This window comes from Eulemur rufifrons, chromosome 1 (genome assembly GCF_041146395.1).
Source record: "Eulemur rufifrons isolate Redbay chromosome 1, OSU_ERuf_1, whole genome shotgun sequence".
Taxonomy (NCBI): Eukaryota; Metazoa; Chordata; class Mammalia; order Primates; family Lemuridae; genus Eulemur; species Eulemur rufifrons.
In genome coordinates this window covers 46459753-46478477 of record NC_090983.1, presented here as the reverse complement: position 1 = coordinate 46478477, position 18725 = coordinate 46459753, and the positions used below count along the sequence as shown (strand labels likewise).

At 35.8% G+C, this 18725-nt stretch overlaps 1 protein-coding gene across 1 annotated transcript in view; it reads left to right on the top strand.

The window, feature by feature from the left end:
- The window catches only part of PPP1R1C (protein phosphatase 1 regulatory inhibitor subunit 1C), a 104461-nt gene extending 89543 nt beyond the window's left edge, over positions 1–14918 (top strand). The window contains exon 5 of the mRNA XM_069470096.1: positions 14394–14918. Coding sequence (XP_069326197.1) covers positions 14394–14482 — 89 coding nt within the window. The 3' untranslated portion in view covers positions 14483–14918. The remainder of the gene's footprint in view (positions 1–14393) is intronic.
- The last annotated feature ends 3807 nt before the right edge of the window (positions 14919–18725 follow it).

Genomic DNA, 18725 nt, shown 5'->3' with positions numbered 1-18725 from the left:
AAGTCCTAATATCCAAAACATCTCTACCTATCATGTTCTTTCATGATGCCTGGACTAAAATTGTTGTTACTTGAAAGTTTTTTCTGAGGTGTGAGAAAGAAATCCATATTCTTCAGAAGAAAATTGTTAAAATGTTTATCATATTATATTACAAGGGGATGGGGAAAATCACCAAATTAGGAATAGATTGTGACTAGAAGAATAAGATCCTGGCCAAATGAGAAATTGGATGCCATAGTGGGGAAAGAACTAGGTTAGAATTCAGGAACTTTGAGTTCTAGTGCTAGTTCTGATATTGACTTGTCAAGGGATCTTAGGCAAGTCATTTAATCATTGGCAGCCACAATTTTGCCAGTTGGGAAATGGATTTAATAGCAGCAGCCTTTTCTAGTTTGCAGTATTATACTAAGGATAGATGATTATTTTGCCTTGAAATGTTGGAAAGTGCTATAGTAATGTAAGGTATTACTATTAATAAGCAGGATGATAAAATTATGATCAAGAAATTAATAGGGACAGCAGAAGGGTACCCCACTTTGGGTTGGCTAATGCTAACCATAAATATTGATACTATAGAATGAAGGTGCAAAGGAAGGAAAGAAGATGAAATTTCTAAAGTAATCCTCCCCACCCCCACAAGACAGGCTGGCTGCTCCATGTGGAAGTTGAGGTATACTTAAACTAAACCTCACTTTTATCTAGAATTGGCTGGGATCATAATGCAAGGATAATTTAGGTGAGTGGGAAAATATAGGTAAACCAAAAAAAAAAAAAGTATACAATTATGGGTCATGGTTACTTGTATTTTCAATGCTAAATTGAAAGAATGAGTTAGATAATGAAGAAGCACAAGGACTAATTATTTGTAGAATCTTACAAAGTTTTTCTTTGCTATGTTTTCCTAGAGTCTTCAGGAGATTGCTTTTAATGTCTTATGATATGGTATCAGTATCCCAGATGGTCTTCTCTGTATTTTACTGACGTAGTTATGATGACATGATGAAAGCTATAAATGCTTAGGGATTTGCAGTAGTAAAATTATTGTCAGGAACTAAGAAAAGCATGAAATCAGCTGTGACGATTTTGACCTCTGACCTGCAAGCCTATGGTGTTTTGCCCATAGAGAGGCAATTACTAACTTATTTTAAAAAGTCCCAAACTTTCTCTGTTACTTTAGTTCTGGTAACAAGTCTAAGGTTTAGATGTAACTTGAAGGATACTCCTGAGACAATGAAACATTTCCCATCTTTGTCTGGTTCTCAGCTCATCATCATTCCATTCAGAGTTGGAGTCACAGACGAAAATACGTTCCAGTTGTGTTTCATTTTCCCTTCCCATCTTCCATCTTTGAAGGAGATTCCAGGAAAGATATAAGACAGGAAGAATGGATTAGTCAGGACACCTGGGGCTTCGTGTGTCAAAATCCAGACACAGTTAGCTTAGGCAAACGGGAAATTTATTGAAAGATTACTTGGTTACTTCCGTTATTAAGGGAAAACAAATTACTGAAAGGAAGGAAGCAGCTGAGCCCCAGGAAACAAAGAGCATCAAAGGCTGGCTCTCCCCCATTTCCTTTGTTTGCCTGTCACTTGTCTTCTCTACTGCAGCCTCACGGTCTCTCCAAGTAGGAAACATGGTCACCGAGAGCAAACAAGTTTAGTATCTTGCACCATCTGTAATTCAAAAACTCTGTTGTGATGACTTGGTTGGAGACAGCAAGATGGTGGGGAAGGATTGTGATTGACCCGGTGGTCAGAAGGCGAGCTGATACAAGGACCAGGCGAGGCTGGTTGTCTTCCCATGTTTGGAGTTGGGGGAAGAGTGGTTTCTGAAGGAAGGAGTGTGGGGAGAAGACTCACTCCCTATAGGAAAAGGAAAGTGGAGAGGATTGCTAACAAGACAATAGACACCCACCATAAAGAACAAATTAGGAATATCTGGAGGGATGATGTTAGTTGCTGAGAAAGAGACAAATGTTCCTTAGAAACATAGAGAATCACACCCCTTATTTCTGCCTGCTACAGAATATATTCTGGTAGCACCATTGGTGAATTTCCAGAACGGGAAGCCTCCAATTATAGAAAAGGACTGTGTTCCAAAAATTGACTTGTAAGAAGTTTGGATCAGAAAGTATATAGAAACAATGTTAACAATGGTATTTTCTTTCAGGCTGATTTATAGGAGCAGAATCCATAATAAGCCTAAACTATAATACGAACAGTCCATTTCAATGTCACCAAATATCCTTTAAACCTAGAGTCTTTCTAAAGAGTCCAGCTTCCATGTACCATGGAATACATTTATCTCTTAGTGGTGACTCCTTTTGCACTGCCATCGGGCATCCAGGTAGTGGTTCTGTAAGACAGGGCGGGGAAGGGACCTGTCCTGGAACCCCCAGGCACCAGCAGTTTATTGGCTTTCTGTGTCTGGTGTAGTACGATGCAGAGAATACGGAATAAAATTCTGACTATGTGTTCTCAACTGAGTAACTGCTTCTTTGCTTTGTGACTTCAGAAAACAGGCCTTGTTTTTCACATCTGCAGTATGGTGTTGGTGTGTGTCTGTGCATGTATGTGTGTTGGGAGGCAATTGGACTGCCTTTTAAATTCAGTACTACCTTTTAAAGTTCTTTCAACCCTTAAATGTCATGCTTTTATGATTGAAGAAAGCACTTTCCCACAGCACTACTGCCACTTAAGGGAAGGCGGCTCTCTGGGCCAATAGGTAGGTGGGGAACAGAGGAGGCGCAGAGCAGAACAGGCTGTGCATGTCAGTGTGTGCTGATATGTATGGAGCCTCCCTTAGCAAAGCCTTCTGGAGTCAAAGGGGGTCTGGCCACACTCCTGTGTTGAGGTTCCCTGTATTAATAAACGAAGGAAAGCCAAAGCAGAAAGGCAAACATTATGGAATTGTGAATATTTTCATTTGACAAATTCATTCAACAGAAATTATAATATCATATAATTGAACTACTAATAATTATGATATTTATAAAAAAATAACCCATGGTATAATCTAGGTAGTATGGTCCAGTAATTGGATATATGTATGAAGTTTTATGAGACACCTAAAAATATATTGTCAATAAATATGTATGTTACTGTGTATATGAACTCATTTGGAGATAACATAAAAAGTCTAATTCATGGCCACTTTTACATAAGACACCCTAGCCAAATGGTCCTTCTGGCATCTTCTGCGAGAGGCTCTGTTCCCTTGTGTTAGTAAATTGGAGATTGTTACTAGTTAGAGTATCAAACGAAATAATAGTCCTGCTTATCCTCAGTGATCTCATTTTATCCCTAAGCATGTGATTGGTTATTAATTTTATTTTTTTGATAGTTTTTATTATTTGAGGAAGAAATAAAAGAATAAATATCCAAATAAAGGTAACTACACTAGATGCACAGTAAGTTTGGAGAATAAATTGAAATGCTTACAAATCATTTGGGGTGTGAATAAGTCATAAACATGTTTTAGAAGAATTCTTCCGCTCAAATTGTGGGTTTAAATAAAAAATTTTTTTCTTTTTAATTTTCTTGTAGAAACAGGGTCTTACTATGTTACTCTGGCTGTTCTCAAACTCCTGGCCTAAAATAATCCTCTTGCCTCAGTCTTCCGAGGGTTTAAATGAAATTTAACATGGGTTTTTGAAAATACATTAACTGTATCAACATATTTTAGAAATTTTTAATGCAAAGGTAGTTGTAAAGTCTTTTGTAAATTTGATGCAACATATATATACTGAAAGTAAGATTGCTTTCCCTTTCAAGAGTGGTATTTGGAATTTCAAAAGCTATGATTTTAAAGCAATTTGTTTATAATGTCTGAAGGGTTAAAGGGTGAGGTGGTTCTAATTTTATTATTTAAAAAGATTCCCAAATAAAAATGATACTCCTGTTGAGAAACTGCATAAATTAGATAAGTAAATGCTTTTTTCCCCTAGTTATTATACTTGAATATAGTAAGTGGGAAATAACAGGAAATTATCATCTTAAGCAAAAATTTTGACTAATATTTTTTCTCCTTCATATAAACTATGTAAAATTGCTACTCTTTATAAAATTTCAGCAATATATTTTTCCTTTGCATCAAGTACTCTTAAAAATTTTTTTTAAAATAGGAAGAATTAAGAAAATGGTATTAGCTCATCCACGGAGAGTTTGTTAAAGATTTATGTAAAGAGAAGAGAGGCTGTGATTTTACATGTGGAAGACAAGTAAAATAGACCAAGGGTAGGACAGCAAATCCAAGAGGAAAGTAGGTCAGCAGGCCCCATGGCGATGCCATGAATTGCTATTATTTAAAAGGACGGTCAGAGAGTAAAACTGCCTGTGAACAAGAATGCTTCAGTGAACAATGGTAAATCTTGGCAGAAAGTCAGGGTCAGAGAGAAACAGCCGTGAGGCTCAGAGTGTAAACTGCATGTCCAAAGGTCAAGCGCAGGATGAAAGCAGAACAATTTCCTCATTCCAGAAGCTTCCTGGTGGCCAGCAAGCTGAGTAATGAGAAACAAACTGAGCCTGAGGGGAGGCCCCCACACAAAGTGGAGGAAAACAGCCTTGGGATATGGGGGGTCCTGAACAGATTTTGAGACTATGAACCCATCAGGATTCACACTTTCCAATAAAAGAAAATTTTAAGTAACAGGAGAATCACTGAGGGGGCCAATATGTAATAGTTTTAAATATTGTCTAAACAAACAATGATAACTTCCACATTTATACCTGAGCCAAGAATGCTCACCTGAATTTCAGACACATATATCCCTATATCCATTTGAGTATACACAGAAAATCTCATATTTAACATTTCTAAACTGAACTCCAGATATTCTATTGAAAGCTTTCTTTGTCAAACTCTTCCCCATCTTAGTTAATGATTCTTTCAGTTACGTTGGCCAAAAACTTTGGTGCCATATACTTGACTGCCTTCTTTTTCTTATACTCCATTATCCAAGTTTTCAGTAAATACTATTGATTCTGTCTTCCGTTATGCAGTATATGAACACTTTTTAACATCTTGTCTATTGTTAATCTGATCTGAGCCCTTATCACATCTCACTTGGAATAGTGCAAGAGCCTCTTTTTTGTTCTTATTGATATGTATTTTTAAAATTGTGGTAAAACATATAAAATTTACCATCTCAACCATTTTTAAGTGTACAGTTCACTAGTGCAGTAGTGTTAAGCATATTTACATTGCTGTGCAGTAGATCTCCGAAACTTTTTCATCTTGCAAAACTGAAATTCTATGCCCATTAAACTACTTCCTATTAATAGCCTCTTAACTGGTTATCTTGCTTTATCCTTGTCTCAGAACAAATTATTCAAAATATTGCAGCAAAAGAGATTTTTTTTATAAATTAATAAACTTCATATTTTTAGATCAGTTTCAGATTCAAAGAAAAAAGTTGAGCAGAAAGTACAGGGAGTTCCCATATAACCCCTGTTCCCGGGTAACACATGCACAACCCTCCCCATTATGGACATCCTGAACCACAGTGGTGCATTTGTTACAATTGATGAACCTGCACTGACACAACATTATCACCCAAAATCCATAGTTTAAATGAGGGGTCTCTGTAAGCGTTGTACAAGCTATAGGTTTGGATAAATGTGTATGATATGTGTCCACCGCCCTAAAAATTTTCTGTGGTCTGTTTGTTCATTCGTCCCTCTTCCCTACCCCCTGACAACCACTGATTTTTTACTGTTTCCTTAGTTTTGCCTTTCCTAGAATGTCATATAGTTGAAATCATATTATGATTTCATATATATCAAGTAAGTTGCTTTTTTAGATTGTCTTCCTCTTACTTAATAATATGCATTTGAGTTCCTCCATGTCTTTTCATGGCTTGACAGCTCATTCCTTTTTAGCACTGAATAATATTCCATTGCCTGGATGTACCACAGTTTATATATCCATTCACCTACTAAAGGACATCTTGGTTGCTTCCAAATTTTGGCAATTATGAATAAAGCTTCTATAAACATCCATGCTCAGGTTTTTGTGTGGACGTAAGTTTTCAATTCATTTGGATAAATACCCTGGAGTGATTTCTAGATTGTATGGTTAAGAATATCTTTAGTTTTGTGAGAAATTGCCAAAGTGGCTGTGCTATTTTTCATTCCTCCCAGCAATGAGTGAGAATTCCTATTGTTCCATATCTTTACCAGCATTTGATGTTGTCAGTGTTTTGAATTTCACCCATTCTTATAGGTGTGTTGTGGTATCTCATTGTTTTAATTTGCAGTTATCTAATAATATATGATGTTCAACATTTTGTCATATGCTAACCTGCCATCTATATATTTTCTTTGGTGAGGTGTCTTTTCATATCTTTTTTTCCATTTTTAATTGGGTTGCCTGTTTTTTTATTGCTGAATTTTAAGAATCCTTTGTATATTTGGGATACATTCCTTTATCAGATGTGTCTTTTGCTAATAATTTCTCCCATTCTGTGGCTTGTCTTCTCATCCTTGAAATTGTCTCTCACAGAGCAGAATTTTTAAATTTTAATGAAGACCAGCTTATCATTTTTTTATTTCATAGATCATACTTTTGGTGCTGTATCTAAAAAGTCATTGCCATACCAGAAGCCATCTAAGTTTTCTCCTGTTATTTTCTAGGAGTTTTATAACATTATGTTTTACATTTAGGTGTGGATCCATATTTTTTTGTGAAGTATTTAGGTTATATATCTAGGTTCATTTTTCTGTAGGTCGATGTCCAGTTGTTTCAGCATCATTTATTGGAAAGACTCTCTCCTCCCTTGTATTACCTTTACTCCTTTGTCAAAGAGCAGGTGACTGTATTTACGTAGGTCAATTTCTGGACTCCCTATACTGTTCTGTTGCTCTATTTGCCTATTCTTTCACTAATGCCAGGCTGGTTTGATTACTATAGCTTTATGATAAGTATTAAGGTCAGGTGGTGGCAGTTCCCCCCACCTCTAGAGGTCTCTGCAGGTCGCCATTTACTTTGGCCCCTGGCCAGATTCAGCCTCTCCACTTGGCAGCTTCCCAAACTCCATCTCCTTGGTGGTGACCTAGAGTCAATTGAATTTGGGATATTTGTATTCAATAAAAAGCATACCAACACTGACATTAAACTAGACTGTAAATTTATTAATTCAAAATAAGAAATATTATGGTCAGGTGAAGACAGTACTAGCCTAGTCAGTACCTTTTTTTCTTGTGAGCAAGCTGGTGGTCTGTTGCACAGCAAGGTAACTATAGTTAATAATAACACAGTGTATATTTCAAAATAGCTAAAAGAGAAGATTTTAAATGTTCTTACCACAAAGAAATGATAAATATCGAGGTAATGAATATGCTAATTACTCTGATTTGATCATTCACAATGTATACGTGTATCAAAATATCACTTTGTACCCCATATACATAATTATTATTTGTTAATTAAAAATAAAATAAAACTAAAAAAAGACTGACACATAAAACTAGAATGTAAATTTATTAATTCGAAATAAGAAATATTACTGCCAGGTAAAGATGGTATTAGTCTAGTTAGTCGGGGCCTTCTCTCCTTGTGAGCAAGCTCTGCTGTTAACAGAGCTACCCCTTGGTGAGCCCAGAATCAGAGCTGGGTGATTTGGTTATGTGACTGGGGCATACATCAGCGTCAGGCTACTGCCATACACAAGTTCCCTGCCCGGAGGACAGAGCCCTCTAAACTGCCAGCACAGGATGTCCTTCTCTGGATATGCCTAAAGTACACAGACATTTGCTTCCGTGGCTGTAAATGCAACTCTTCTTTTGTTATTTTATTTTTAGTGCTTTCAAGACTAACCACTGACTCCTGCTGATCGATGCATTCTTTATTTTAGATATGCTATTTTGTTCAATCAATTTCAGTCAAGTCTTGCAGGCTAGGAGCCATTCTGTCTCTTTCTAAAGTGAAATTGCCTAACACTCTTTAGCTCCATTATGTGTAGGCTTAAAAATTTAACTCTAATTCTATATTCATGGGAAATGCATTAGCTTCAGAAGAAAAAGGGGGTATTAGAAGGTACTTGGCTGTAAAGGGCAAAAGAGACATAGTCTATCAAAGTGATTCTCATCCTAGGCTGAGCATCAGCAGAATCCTCACAAAATTATATATATATATATATATATATAATATTTTATATATATTTTTTGGCCTGGTCAAATAAAACCCTCAGACCTGCTGATAAAGTTCTGGGCTCTTTACATTTTGATAAGTGATACCAGATTACTCTCCAAAGATGTTGTTTGGATTCATACGTCTAACAATAGCACGTAATAGTACCTTCTTAGTATTTACTGCTAAACCTCTTATTCATCTCAGCTTTGCTCTTGGGCAATAGCTTTGGTAAAATACACAATAGGTAAAAATATATATAAAAATACATAATATTGATGAATATCACATAACCTGTTGTCCTTATTCCCATGTATGATGAAGATAGAAGCATATTACATATTTACTGTTCTATAGAAAAATGCTTCCTTAAATAACGGGGAGTTAAGTGAAGTGACCTTGTGCTGATCTGCAATTTCTATTAATTGGCCAGTCACCATATTAGAACAGAGATTGACTGCTGTCTACTTATACTTTACTTCTAATAAAGTTGAAAGGGGCAGATTTATGGTGAGTCAAGGACATGATATGCTTTTAGCTTTGGAATGAAATCAAGATGTCCCTTGATTTCTGTGACCCTCAGTGTATGAACACATATAGCTGTTCATTACAAATGAATGACCAGAAGACTAAACAAATACAATAAATACAAAAGCATTTTGGCAATTGTGAAATCGGAGAAATGATGGGCCCTTACTGAGGGGCCTTTCTGTATCATATTATAGGTTAAATTATGTTCCTTGAGTATATCTAGCACAATTATTTTGATAAAGTTAGGGAGTCAATACTTAAGGAACCATTAGGAAGCCATTTCTTTAGTGCCATTGGAATCACTCCTTTGTACATACTAGCCTTTCAGAAGGCTGATGCCTACTCAATGTATTTTGTAAATAGCTTTTTCATAGACATCAGATTTGCTGTTGCCCTCAATCTAATAAGCATATTACTCAATAAATGGCTGTCAAAATTACTATCCTCCAAGTTAGAGCTCTTCTTTCCCTTATTGGAACTTCCTAATGCATCATTTGTTCTCCGGCACTTCTTCATTGAATTAACCTTATTTATATACACATTGTTACCTTTTGGCCTACATCCTCATCTAATTTGTAGTTGTGCCTCTCTCATACTCAGCACACAGTAGGGGCTTTATTACACATAACTCATATTGCTTGATGACCATGTCTCAACCTCTGTGGAGACCATGACATTTTTTCTGTGTCTCCCAGAGTCTGTGCCAGGTATGGGCACAGCAGAGAGAAAGGCTGCCCCTCCTAATGATCTGAATGTTATTTATAACTTGGTTGTATTATGGGAGTGTTCCTTGGAAAGGTTAAACTCTGTATTTCCTGACTCGAAATTCTATTAAAAGCAGTAACAACAATAACAAAAAGATTGAAAAGTCATACCTAAATCTATCAGCTATGTAAAGTCCTTTGATAATTAAAAGGGCCCCATGATCCCAAGTTACCATATTTTCCTTCAGGTTCTAACTTGGGAAAAAAAATCAATGATAGTGGAAGATTAATTCCTGGTGACTCAGGCTAAGAGCTCCCAGTAGTAATTAGGGGGCAAAGTTCATGTCCCAGCTCACCCAGTAACTACTGTGTGAATTTAAGCAAGTCACTTCACCATCTGAAAGGGTTTCTTCATCTTTAAACTAAAGAGATTAGACTAATACTCATATTCATAATTATTTGGCGGTCAGAGACCCCTCTGAGATTCTACTGAAAAGTATAGACCTTCCCCCCAAAAGCACAAATATAACTATAAATAGAATTCCAAGGGGGTCAGAGGGTCTCTAAAATGTACACACAAATTTCTTAGAGGACTTTAGAATGATTTTTAAGGTCCAAAGTATGCAGTTGAAAAAAAAATGAATCCATTTACATTTCTACTCCTGATATTAATTAGTTTTAAAATGTGGATTTGGGCCATTATTTCATTGAAGTTATGATTACTTTTTTTGGTAACTTATAGTAGGCACAACAGAGAAAATTTTTCAGTAGTATAGAACATTTCGTGTGTGGATTAATAGCATCTTTAGTTTACCCTGCTCAATCAAGGGACCATCCATAACTCACCTCAGAGGTGGAAATTTAGCTTTGGCTTGAACACATATGGTGTTCACTCCCATGTTTATGGCTGGGCAAACATAAAGAATTTAGAATTTTTTTCTTTATACTGAGCTATAATCAGTCCCACACATAAATGTCAGCTATTGACACTACTTCGGTTCTCAGGAACTACACAGATTAATTTTATCTCTTTTCCCAGTATTTTAGGAATTCAAAAACAGCCTCTATTGCCCTCTATTACTTTTCTCTATGAAACATACCAGTTTCATCTAGAATTCCTCTAGAAAAGTGAGTTCATAAAATTACTTTTAATCCCAATTGCCTGATTTAGTGGTCCCTTTGAAATGCAGAGTTGAGAACTAGGCAGCATGTTGGGGAGGTGGGCTGAAGGACACGTGAATAGAGAGCAATTCCCTTTCTTATCCCGCTGACTCTGCCGCTGGGAATACCACTAACCCGCCAAGAGCTCTGTGCCTAGAAACAGGTAACTTCTATTGGGTCATGTGAAATTAGTTAGTGGTGGTCACCTAAAAACCCCAACTATACTCAATCAAGGTTGTCCTCATACTTTATTTTTTAGACCCCAAATAACCTGTCTAAAACCCAAAATCCTGTTGACCTCTACCTTAATTGCTTAGGTCATCATTCGAATTCTTGAAAACATTTTGGAATGCTAGTTTTGCCATTCATGTCATCTTCCCTTCCAAATTTTGTGTCACCTACAAATGTAACAAACCTGCCATCTTTGGCTCCAAATTAATTGATTAAAAATATTGACCTGTGCTTTCAAATATAAGCCTCCCTCTATGGATTAACTGTTACTAATGCTTCACTCAGTCACTTCTCAGCTTCATCCAATCCACATTTAACCACCTGATCGACAGAATAGAGAAGAGTGTAAGTGTTATGTACTTCTTGGGAGCAACATTTCTTCCCTTTTTATCTTTTATTCAGTCTACTTTCTTTCCATCCAATTCTATTTTCTTCAATTCTTCACATTTTCATATTACATATACTGGTCTTATATATGGTCCCTTTTCCCCAGTGTTCATTTTGCTACAAAGAAAAGAACCTCCATTGTGTTTTTTGGGATTCCTTTGCCTTTTGTCTGCAAGCAGCCCTGGCCCAGTCTGTGCTTGCCCCAGGAAGCTCTTTGCCGCTTGCCAAGCCACAGCCCCTGTGCAGGTGAAGGGCTTTCCTCATGCTCATAGCATTTGGCAGAGGAGGAGTTTCTGAGAAATTGATCAACACCCCCAGACCAATTTATTTTCCTCCACTTCCAGAATTACATCAATTGTAATCTTCCTCAAACATCAAATGAGGATTTAAAGAAAGTTGAAACACAAATTATATGTGTGTTTGGGGATGTAGGAGGGGTGTGGGGAGAAAGAAATTATTAGAAAGTTCTCAGCAGACTTCACACTTTAATCTCAGCATTATTGCTTCTATAACCAAATGAATATTGCTGATAAGAAAAGAGAAAGATTGCCTTAAAGGCTATTTCAAAGCACAAATTAACCAACCATCCACTATCCAATTGAAACATGGCATTAGAATAAAGTGCTTTGGGAACTAAAGAATTTGTGGTAAATGTTCTGCAGAACAGCTCTGTGATAACATGTGACCAGCTCCTGCCTGATCAAAGCTTTTCATGGACACAATTAACATGGACACAACAAATAAGGCTAGAAAAGGAACTTTCCAACGTTTGTCCGAGTAAATAATTTTGCTTTAAAAAAGGTTTGACTTTCTTTCTTTTTTTTTTTTTTATTTCAGCTTATTATGAGGGTACAAAAGTTCAGGTTATATACATTGCCCATGTCCTGCCCTTCCCCCTGAGTCAGAGCTTCAAGAGGTTTGACTTTCTTATATAACTTTGTGACCATTACTATTATAAAATAAGTTACGTGTAGCTCAGTGTAAGCAAGTAGACCTATACAAAAGTGTAGAAAGTAGTTGAGTCATGGTTTAATAAGCTGGACATTTTACTTACTGATTGTTTTTCTTTACATTTGATTCCCTCATTTAGACAAATCAATGTAGGCATTAGGTCATTAATTCTCATTTAAAGAAAATTGTCTTGAACACAACTTCATTACTCTGCAGTTACCTGTGGATGAAAGGGACAAACTTCGGAGCCAATAGAACCTTTGCAAACCTGAGGAGGTATAGGCAACCTCAGCTCTGGTGGCTGAATGATTCCTGTGCTTTAGTATTTCTGAGGGAACCCCAAGACCTTTGAACCAGGTTAACTGGTACGCTAACCTATGATAAATCCTGGAGAATGATAGGAAAGTCTAGGTCAGCATCCAAAAAGCTAAGGGTGAAAATGAGTTGTGTCCCCTGATAATGGAACTTTATGACTTATTCATTCATTTATTCATTCAGTGTATATTGAGGGACTATTACGTGTCAAACTTGTCTTAGCACCGTACCCCCCCCCATAACCTTGAACAAATCATTTATCTTCTCTAAGTCTAAATTTTACCATCCAGGTATTTACCTGAAGCAGCTGTGAGGTTCAGTGACTTATATATTTTAGACTCCAGCAGAGCAATTGGTTGGGTGCTCAACCTCCCTTCCCTTTGCCTTGGCATTGAGGCTTCTTTTCCACATAATTTGCAATAATATGAAATAAGTCCCCTTTCTTAATAGCAAATTTCTCTCTGCAGTCTTGGGTCAACAGGAATTGTGAGTGATCTGTGTTTGCTGATGAAATTAAAGTATTTAATATTATTACAACTGATAAAATATTTTTGCAAGATAATCCACCAAGCCCAAGGATATCTTCTCTTGCTGACTGCAGGGTATACAAATTCACACATTTCTTGAGCCTCTTTGTTTCATAGCAAACATGAGCAATGACTTTCTTTGATTGATTAATTCTTACTGGAGCGTTTTCCAGTAATACTTTAAAAAATCTCATAAACCAATTTTCTAAAATATAAAAAATATAAAATTTTCCACATTATGCATAGAGTTTCAGCTAGAATGATGTCTTAACAGAATAGAATCAAGGGAAATGAAAGATAATTTTGCAGATTGAGTATGGTTGTAGCAGTTGCCTTCTGATTTATATTCTAAGTTTGAATTAATTTTGAAAAAATGTGAATATAGATTATTGTGGAAGTGCCAAAGGCATATACCAAATTGTTACTTCATTAAGTCGATCATTTAGATAATAGATATTACTGAGCATCTAGTGTTTGCTAGGCACTGTGAAACTATATAGCTCCCAATGTCAAGGAGTTTAACGAGAAAGATATGTAAAAAATACAGTTCTACAAGGTAATTGATACAAGAGGTGATCCAAGAGCAGGGGGGAAGATGAGAAAGATGCAGCTAAGTCTGCATGGGGAATTGGGGTAGCCATCAGAGAGGAAGCAGGCTGATATGGAAGGGTGAGAGGTACATCACCAGGTTGTATGAGTAGGACGAAGATGTTTGGTAGTGAGAACATAAGGAGAAAAGCATGGTTGCCTAAGGAGCGTGGAGTGGCCAGGAAATGGGGACGAGTAAATTAGCATTGTTAAATCATAAATTACTGTGAAAACAGGAGCAGGCAGGGCTGGTGAGAAATGAAGCCCCATAGGTAGGGAGAAGCCAAATCATCTAAGCCTTGTGTACTAGGTAAAGATATGCCAATGTTTTCCCCACTCTGTAGGCTCTGGGGGAAGTTACTGAAGAATTTTGAATAGCCAAGTTCTGTAATCAAATGGGTATGTTCAGGTTCCTGAAGAAGACTAACAATGTTGTGATTGTTTTGTTGTTTATAAGTTACAGAAATGGCACGCACGCCCTTTTGTTCCTAGGGATTTCAATGGCTCTCCTTGTAAGAGAATTCAGAAATGCCAAAAGCAATATTTGAACTAAATGATACATCAGAATTATAATAAGAGCCTGTGAGCAGATTTTTAGTTAACAGGTTTTTAATAGGCTGTGATGCAATCCTTAATGGAGAGGATTTAATTATAAAAGATAGTTTGCCTCTAATGGAAATTTGGCTGGGTGTGTTTTTATTGCTCAGTGAATTAAAAGGTTTATATAGGATTGCATTGTTAGGATTCTTGGAGAAAAACACATAAACACCAATGAAAACTTCCCACTCCTTTTCTTTATCTCTTCCAGCAAAGCAGTGAATCTGCCAGAAATAAAATTTGTTTAAATTTTGTCTAATTTTTATAATTTCAGGGGTTAAGCATCCGAAAGGCCAGAGTGAGCCAGGATTCCCTGAAGAAGAAGAAGGCATCAATGAGAAGGAGGAGCAGTGGGACCATTAATTGCTGGTCTGCAGCAAGAAGGCTTCTTGTGGATACCTGAACTACTGACTTTTCTGAATACCCTATGAAACTCCACTGCTTGACTTCCGGCAGCATCCTCCATCTCTGCACTCCACACTCACACAGTAGTTACGCACCTCCTGGAAGCCTCCTTGACTGAACTTTAGAACTAAGTACATATTGTTCCACATCACTTACAATTAAATAATAAGCATTTATTTTACAGTGATTTTTCTTTTTAACTTCGTAGAAATTTGCAGACATGTGACTGTTCTAACTTTAATACTGCCAGAGCTTAATCCCTGATGTCTTACTGAAAAGGTTTGCATTCTAAGGTCAAATGTAAATAGCATCACTTTAAAAGTAAAAAAATAAATATTAAATACATTTAGATGATGGTGTGTGTGTGGGTTTAAATTAAAGAGAAATGTCTAATCTTAACCTAATGTCTTTAGGTTAAGATCTACATTTATCTTGTTTCTGTATACAGAATAGAACACAGTGTTCATTTCAAAATGATGAAGAAATGCCAGTTTTTGTGATTCGAAACACCACAATATTAAATATTAAATATCTCTTTCCCTTCAACAACACATTAATGGTTACTTATAGAACCAAAGAATTCTCTTCATTTTTAAAGCTAGCTGATATGTATTTTCCAGTATTTCCTCTAGTTATTAAGAAAGAAAAATGATAACTCTAAAAAAAAAAAAAATGCCAAGTCTCCCTGCCCCTTTTTTCGGCTATTACTTAAAATTTAGGCCATCTATTTCCTATTGCACTTTAATAAATAATTAGCATTTTATTAATTGTCTATATAATAAAATAAGAAATTCCATTAATTCGTGCATAGTCATTCATTCATTAATTCGATAGTTATTTTTTATGAGCTTATCCCTGGGAAGGTATTCTGCTGGGAGTTATAAAAATAAAGGAAAGATAATTCTTCTCCTACTGTAGAATTGGCATAGAAGATAAAGCATTAGTATAATGCAAGGTTTTACAACACAGCGTATATTTATTGAATATAACTTTTTGAAAATTTGAAGTTCTGGCATTACGAACAATTTAAATTATTCAAGACATTTGAATGCAAAGTATCTGAAATTTATTAAAATTTATCACAAAATATAGTGGTGATGGAGGTATGCCCAATTTGGTTCCAACATTGATGATGCTAGTGAGGTCCACATGTATCACGGATTAAAAAAAAATAAAAAGATATCTCAAAAGTCAGTAAAGGAAAAATTAAGACAGGAAGAAAAAAAATCAAATATGAAATCCACTGTGGTCAAGATTCAAGAAAGTAAAATGATCGAGTCTAATTTTGAATAGGAGTATTATAACATAGAGATTAAGAGAGTTTTATTAAGTTATAAGAGAATGCAGTAGAGGTAACAATCATTTTCCTTAGCATATTTTCCCCAAGAAAACAAAAGTAAAACTCATTGATAAGTAGTGTATAAGTGTATGAATGCGTTTTCTAATTCCTCCTTCCTTCCTCTCTTCCTCTTCCCTCCCTTCCTTTCTTTTTCTTCTTTCTTTCTCTCTCTCTCTTTTATTTCCCTCCTCCCTTTCTTCCTTTCTTCCTCCTTCCTGTTCTCTCTCTCTCTAACTCCCCCCTTTTCTTTAATAAGCTAAATTTTTCTGGAGTTTCTAGACCACCTGTTGTGACTGTTTGATTTACTAAGTTTCTCTCTACTTAAAACCTGATTAAGGGCCATATTTGTTTTAAGTGATTCTGAATTATTTGTGTTTGGAAAACATCCAAATACCCCTTGAGAGTATTGAGTATCTGACATACTAAAAAAATAAAAGTGCCCTTCCCTTTTCTTGAACAGACACTTTTATACATGCCTTTTCAAAAGGACTCAGGCAGACAAAAAGAAACCAAAGCTTTTGCTGATTTTGTAACATCATTTGGGGAAATAAACAGAATGACTTCTGGATTCTTCTGTTCTATTCTCCATTCTTAAGAACACAAAGAGATCAAAATTAAAAGCATTAAGTTTTCTTTGGGAAATGGTGGTTTTTCCTATTCTGTTCTCTACTCTCAAAACACAAAGAGATCACAAAAGCTTAAGTCTTTCCTGGGAAATTTGTTGGCTTTCTCAGAAATTTGAAGGAAACCAACTGAGATAATGGCTTTTCAGTTTCGTTTTTATACAATTAGAGTTTACAACAAAATTTTCTTCAAGAAGACAACTTGGCTTCAGTTTGGCAAAATGGGCAAAGAAACTTTCTGACCAAAATAAAACAAAACAAAACAAAAGAAACCTTTATAGTTCCCAGGTCACATTTATAATACACTGTAATTTAATGCTTAGTAGATTGACTTTGAGTCACTCTGACTTGGATTCAAATTCAACCTCTAGCAGATTTTTGACTCAGTTTCTTCATTTGTAAAATGGGCATAATCATACCTAATCTACTGGGTTGTTGTGAGACTTAAATGACACATGACCTAAAAAATGCTTAGTCCAACTTAGTGAGCATTTAATAATTGGCGTCTATTATTATTAGAGGTAAAAAGGACCTCAGAGCCATCTACCCAAACCTTATCTAATACATGATCCTCTTCAACATCACGGGCAGGTGATTGATCACCCCACTTATTCTTGAATAACTCCAGCTGTACCCCAAGCCAACCAGACAGCTCAGATTGTTCTGTATGTTAAACTCTCCCCTTCTCCTACACCCTTACCTCTTCCTTTCTTATTCACCTCTGAACAAACTTCAACAGAATAACTTTAACTCTTTCCTTATATCTCAGCCATTCAGACATTGAAGAACATTCTGATGTCATCTCCTAAGTGGCCTCTTTTCTTTGATAAAATGTCATCAGTTCCTCTGAAGTTTTTCTCAGTATCCTGGCCACTCACTTCGGGATCCTTTGCAATTGTTTGTACTGAATGTAAAAAAGGCGAATCAGGTGAATAAGTTAGGGATTATTTTTTATCCTCTTATCCATGATAAGGGGCAAGAAAGAGTGTGGCAGAGCCGGCAGGATTCTAAGCCAGAGTTTTTTCTATTGGACAATAATTTTATAACCTCTTTTTCTCCCCAGAGCTGTACAGTGTGAGAGTCTTTATAAAAAACAAAATTCTCAGACTAATTTCTGTTCTTAAAAAATTTTTTACAACCCACTTTTAATTTTAATTCATATATGCCAATGTTTTCTACATTGTGGAAAACAAGATGATTTTACGTTGGCCAGGGAAAAATTATTTTATTTTTATAATTATAAATACAATTGTGATATGTATTAGAAAAAAACCTATAATAAGCAATCCCAAATCCATGATTTTGTAGCTATTGCTTAGAATGAGGCAAGTTTAAAGTGTGAGTGTATTTTAAGTCTATTTGAAGAAAAATATTAAATTACTATAGCAGAAGTGGTACCCCAAAATCACAAAATATGCAATTGAATAAAGTTTTGAAAGCATTGGTTTTGAATATTTTCTTAGCAAACAAGTATTACAGAGTTGATTTAATCACAGTATAAATATATGAATTCATAAACCAAGTCCATTGCATTATTTTTAAAAAGTATGTTTTTTCAACCATTTCTAAAAGCAAACAATTTTAAGTGCAAAATGAATAATAGAAAAAGCATGTCTACTTACATTAAAGCATTTATGCTTATATGCAATTTTTAGTATTTACTTTCTCTGAGTAAAGGGAATGTGGGAAGAAATGCCTTTACTTATTTTCTAAGTCACTGATTCCAAAAACCAGTCCTCAAAGCCAGTATATTAATTAATAACAAAGTCTATGTTGCTGAAATATGAAATCTGTTAAAATTAAATTATTAGATTTCATAATTATAACATTCTGAAGAACTAAATATCAGAGAAAGAGCTTTAGAAAAATGATGGGGGGGGCATCTTTAGTTTTAAAGACATTTCAAGTAATTAAGGTGCTCAACTTTGCAAACATTTCACATAATACACACAGCAATGGAGGTAAAGGTTTCTACTTTGCAATAGCCTGTGAATTAAATGAACTAATCTACATGAATGCATAGACGCCTGACTGCATTTTGTAAAGCGGCTACCACTCAACTGTGGGTCTTTCCTCGACATTTATCTTGCGGACACAGACATTGGTGCAGCCACTTCCCTTGACGGATTTAAGAATCTATTTTATGCAGACCATGGAGACTTGGTCTATAGAGGCAAGATGAGCATGAGAGTGGATTAGTGAGAAAAGTAGGCAAAGGAGGAAACTTGAAGCTTGGAGA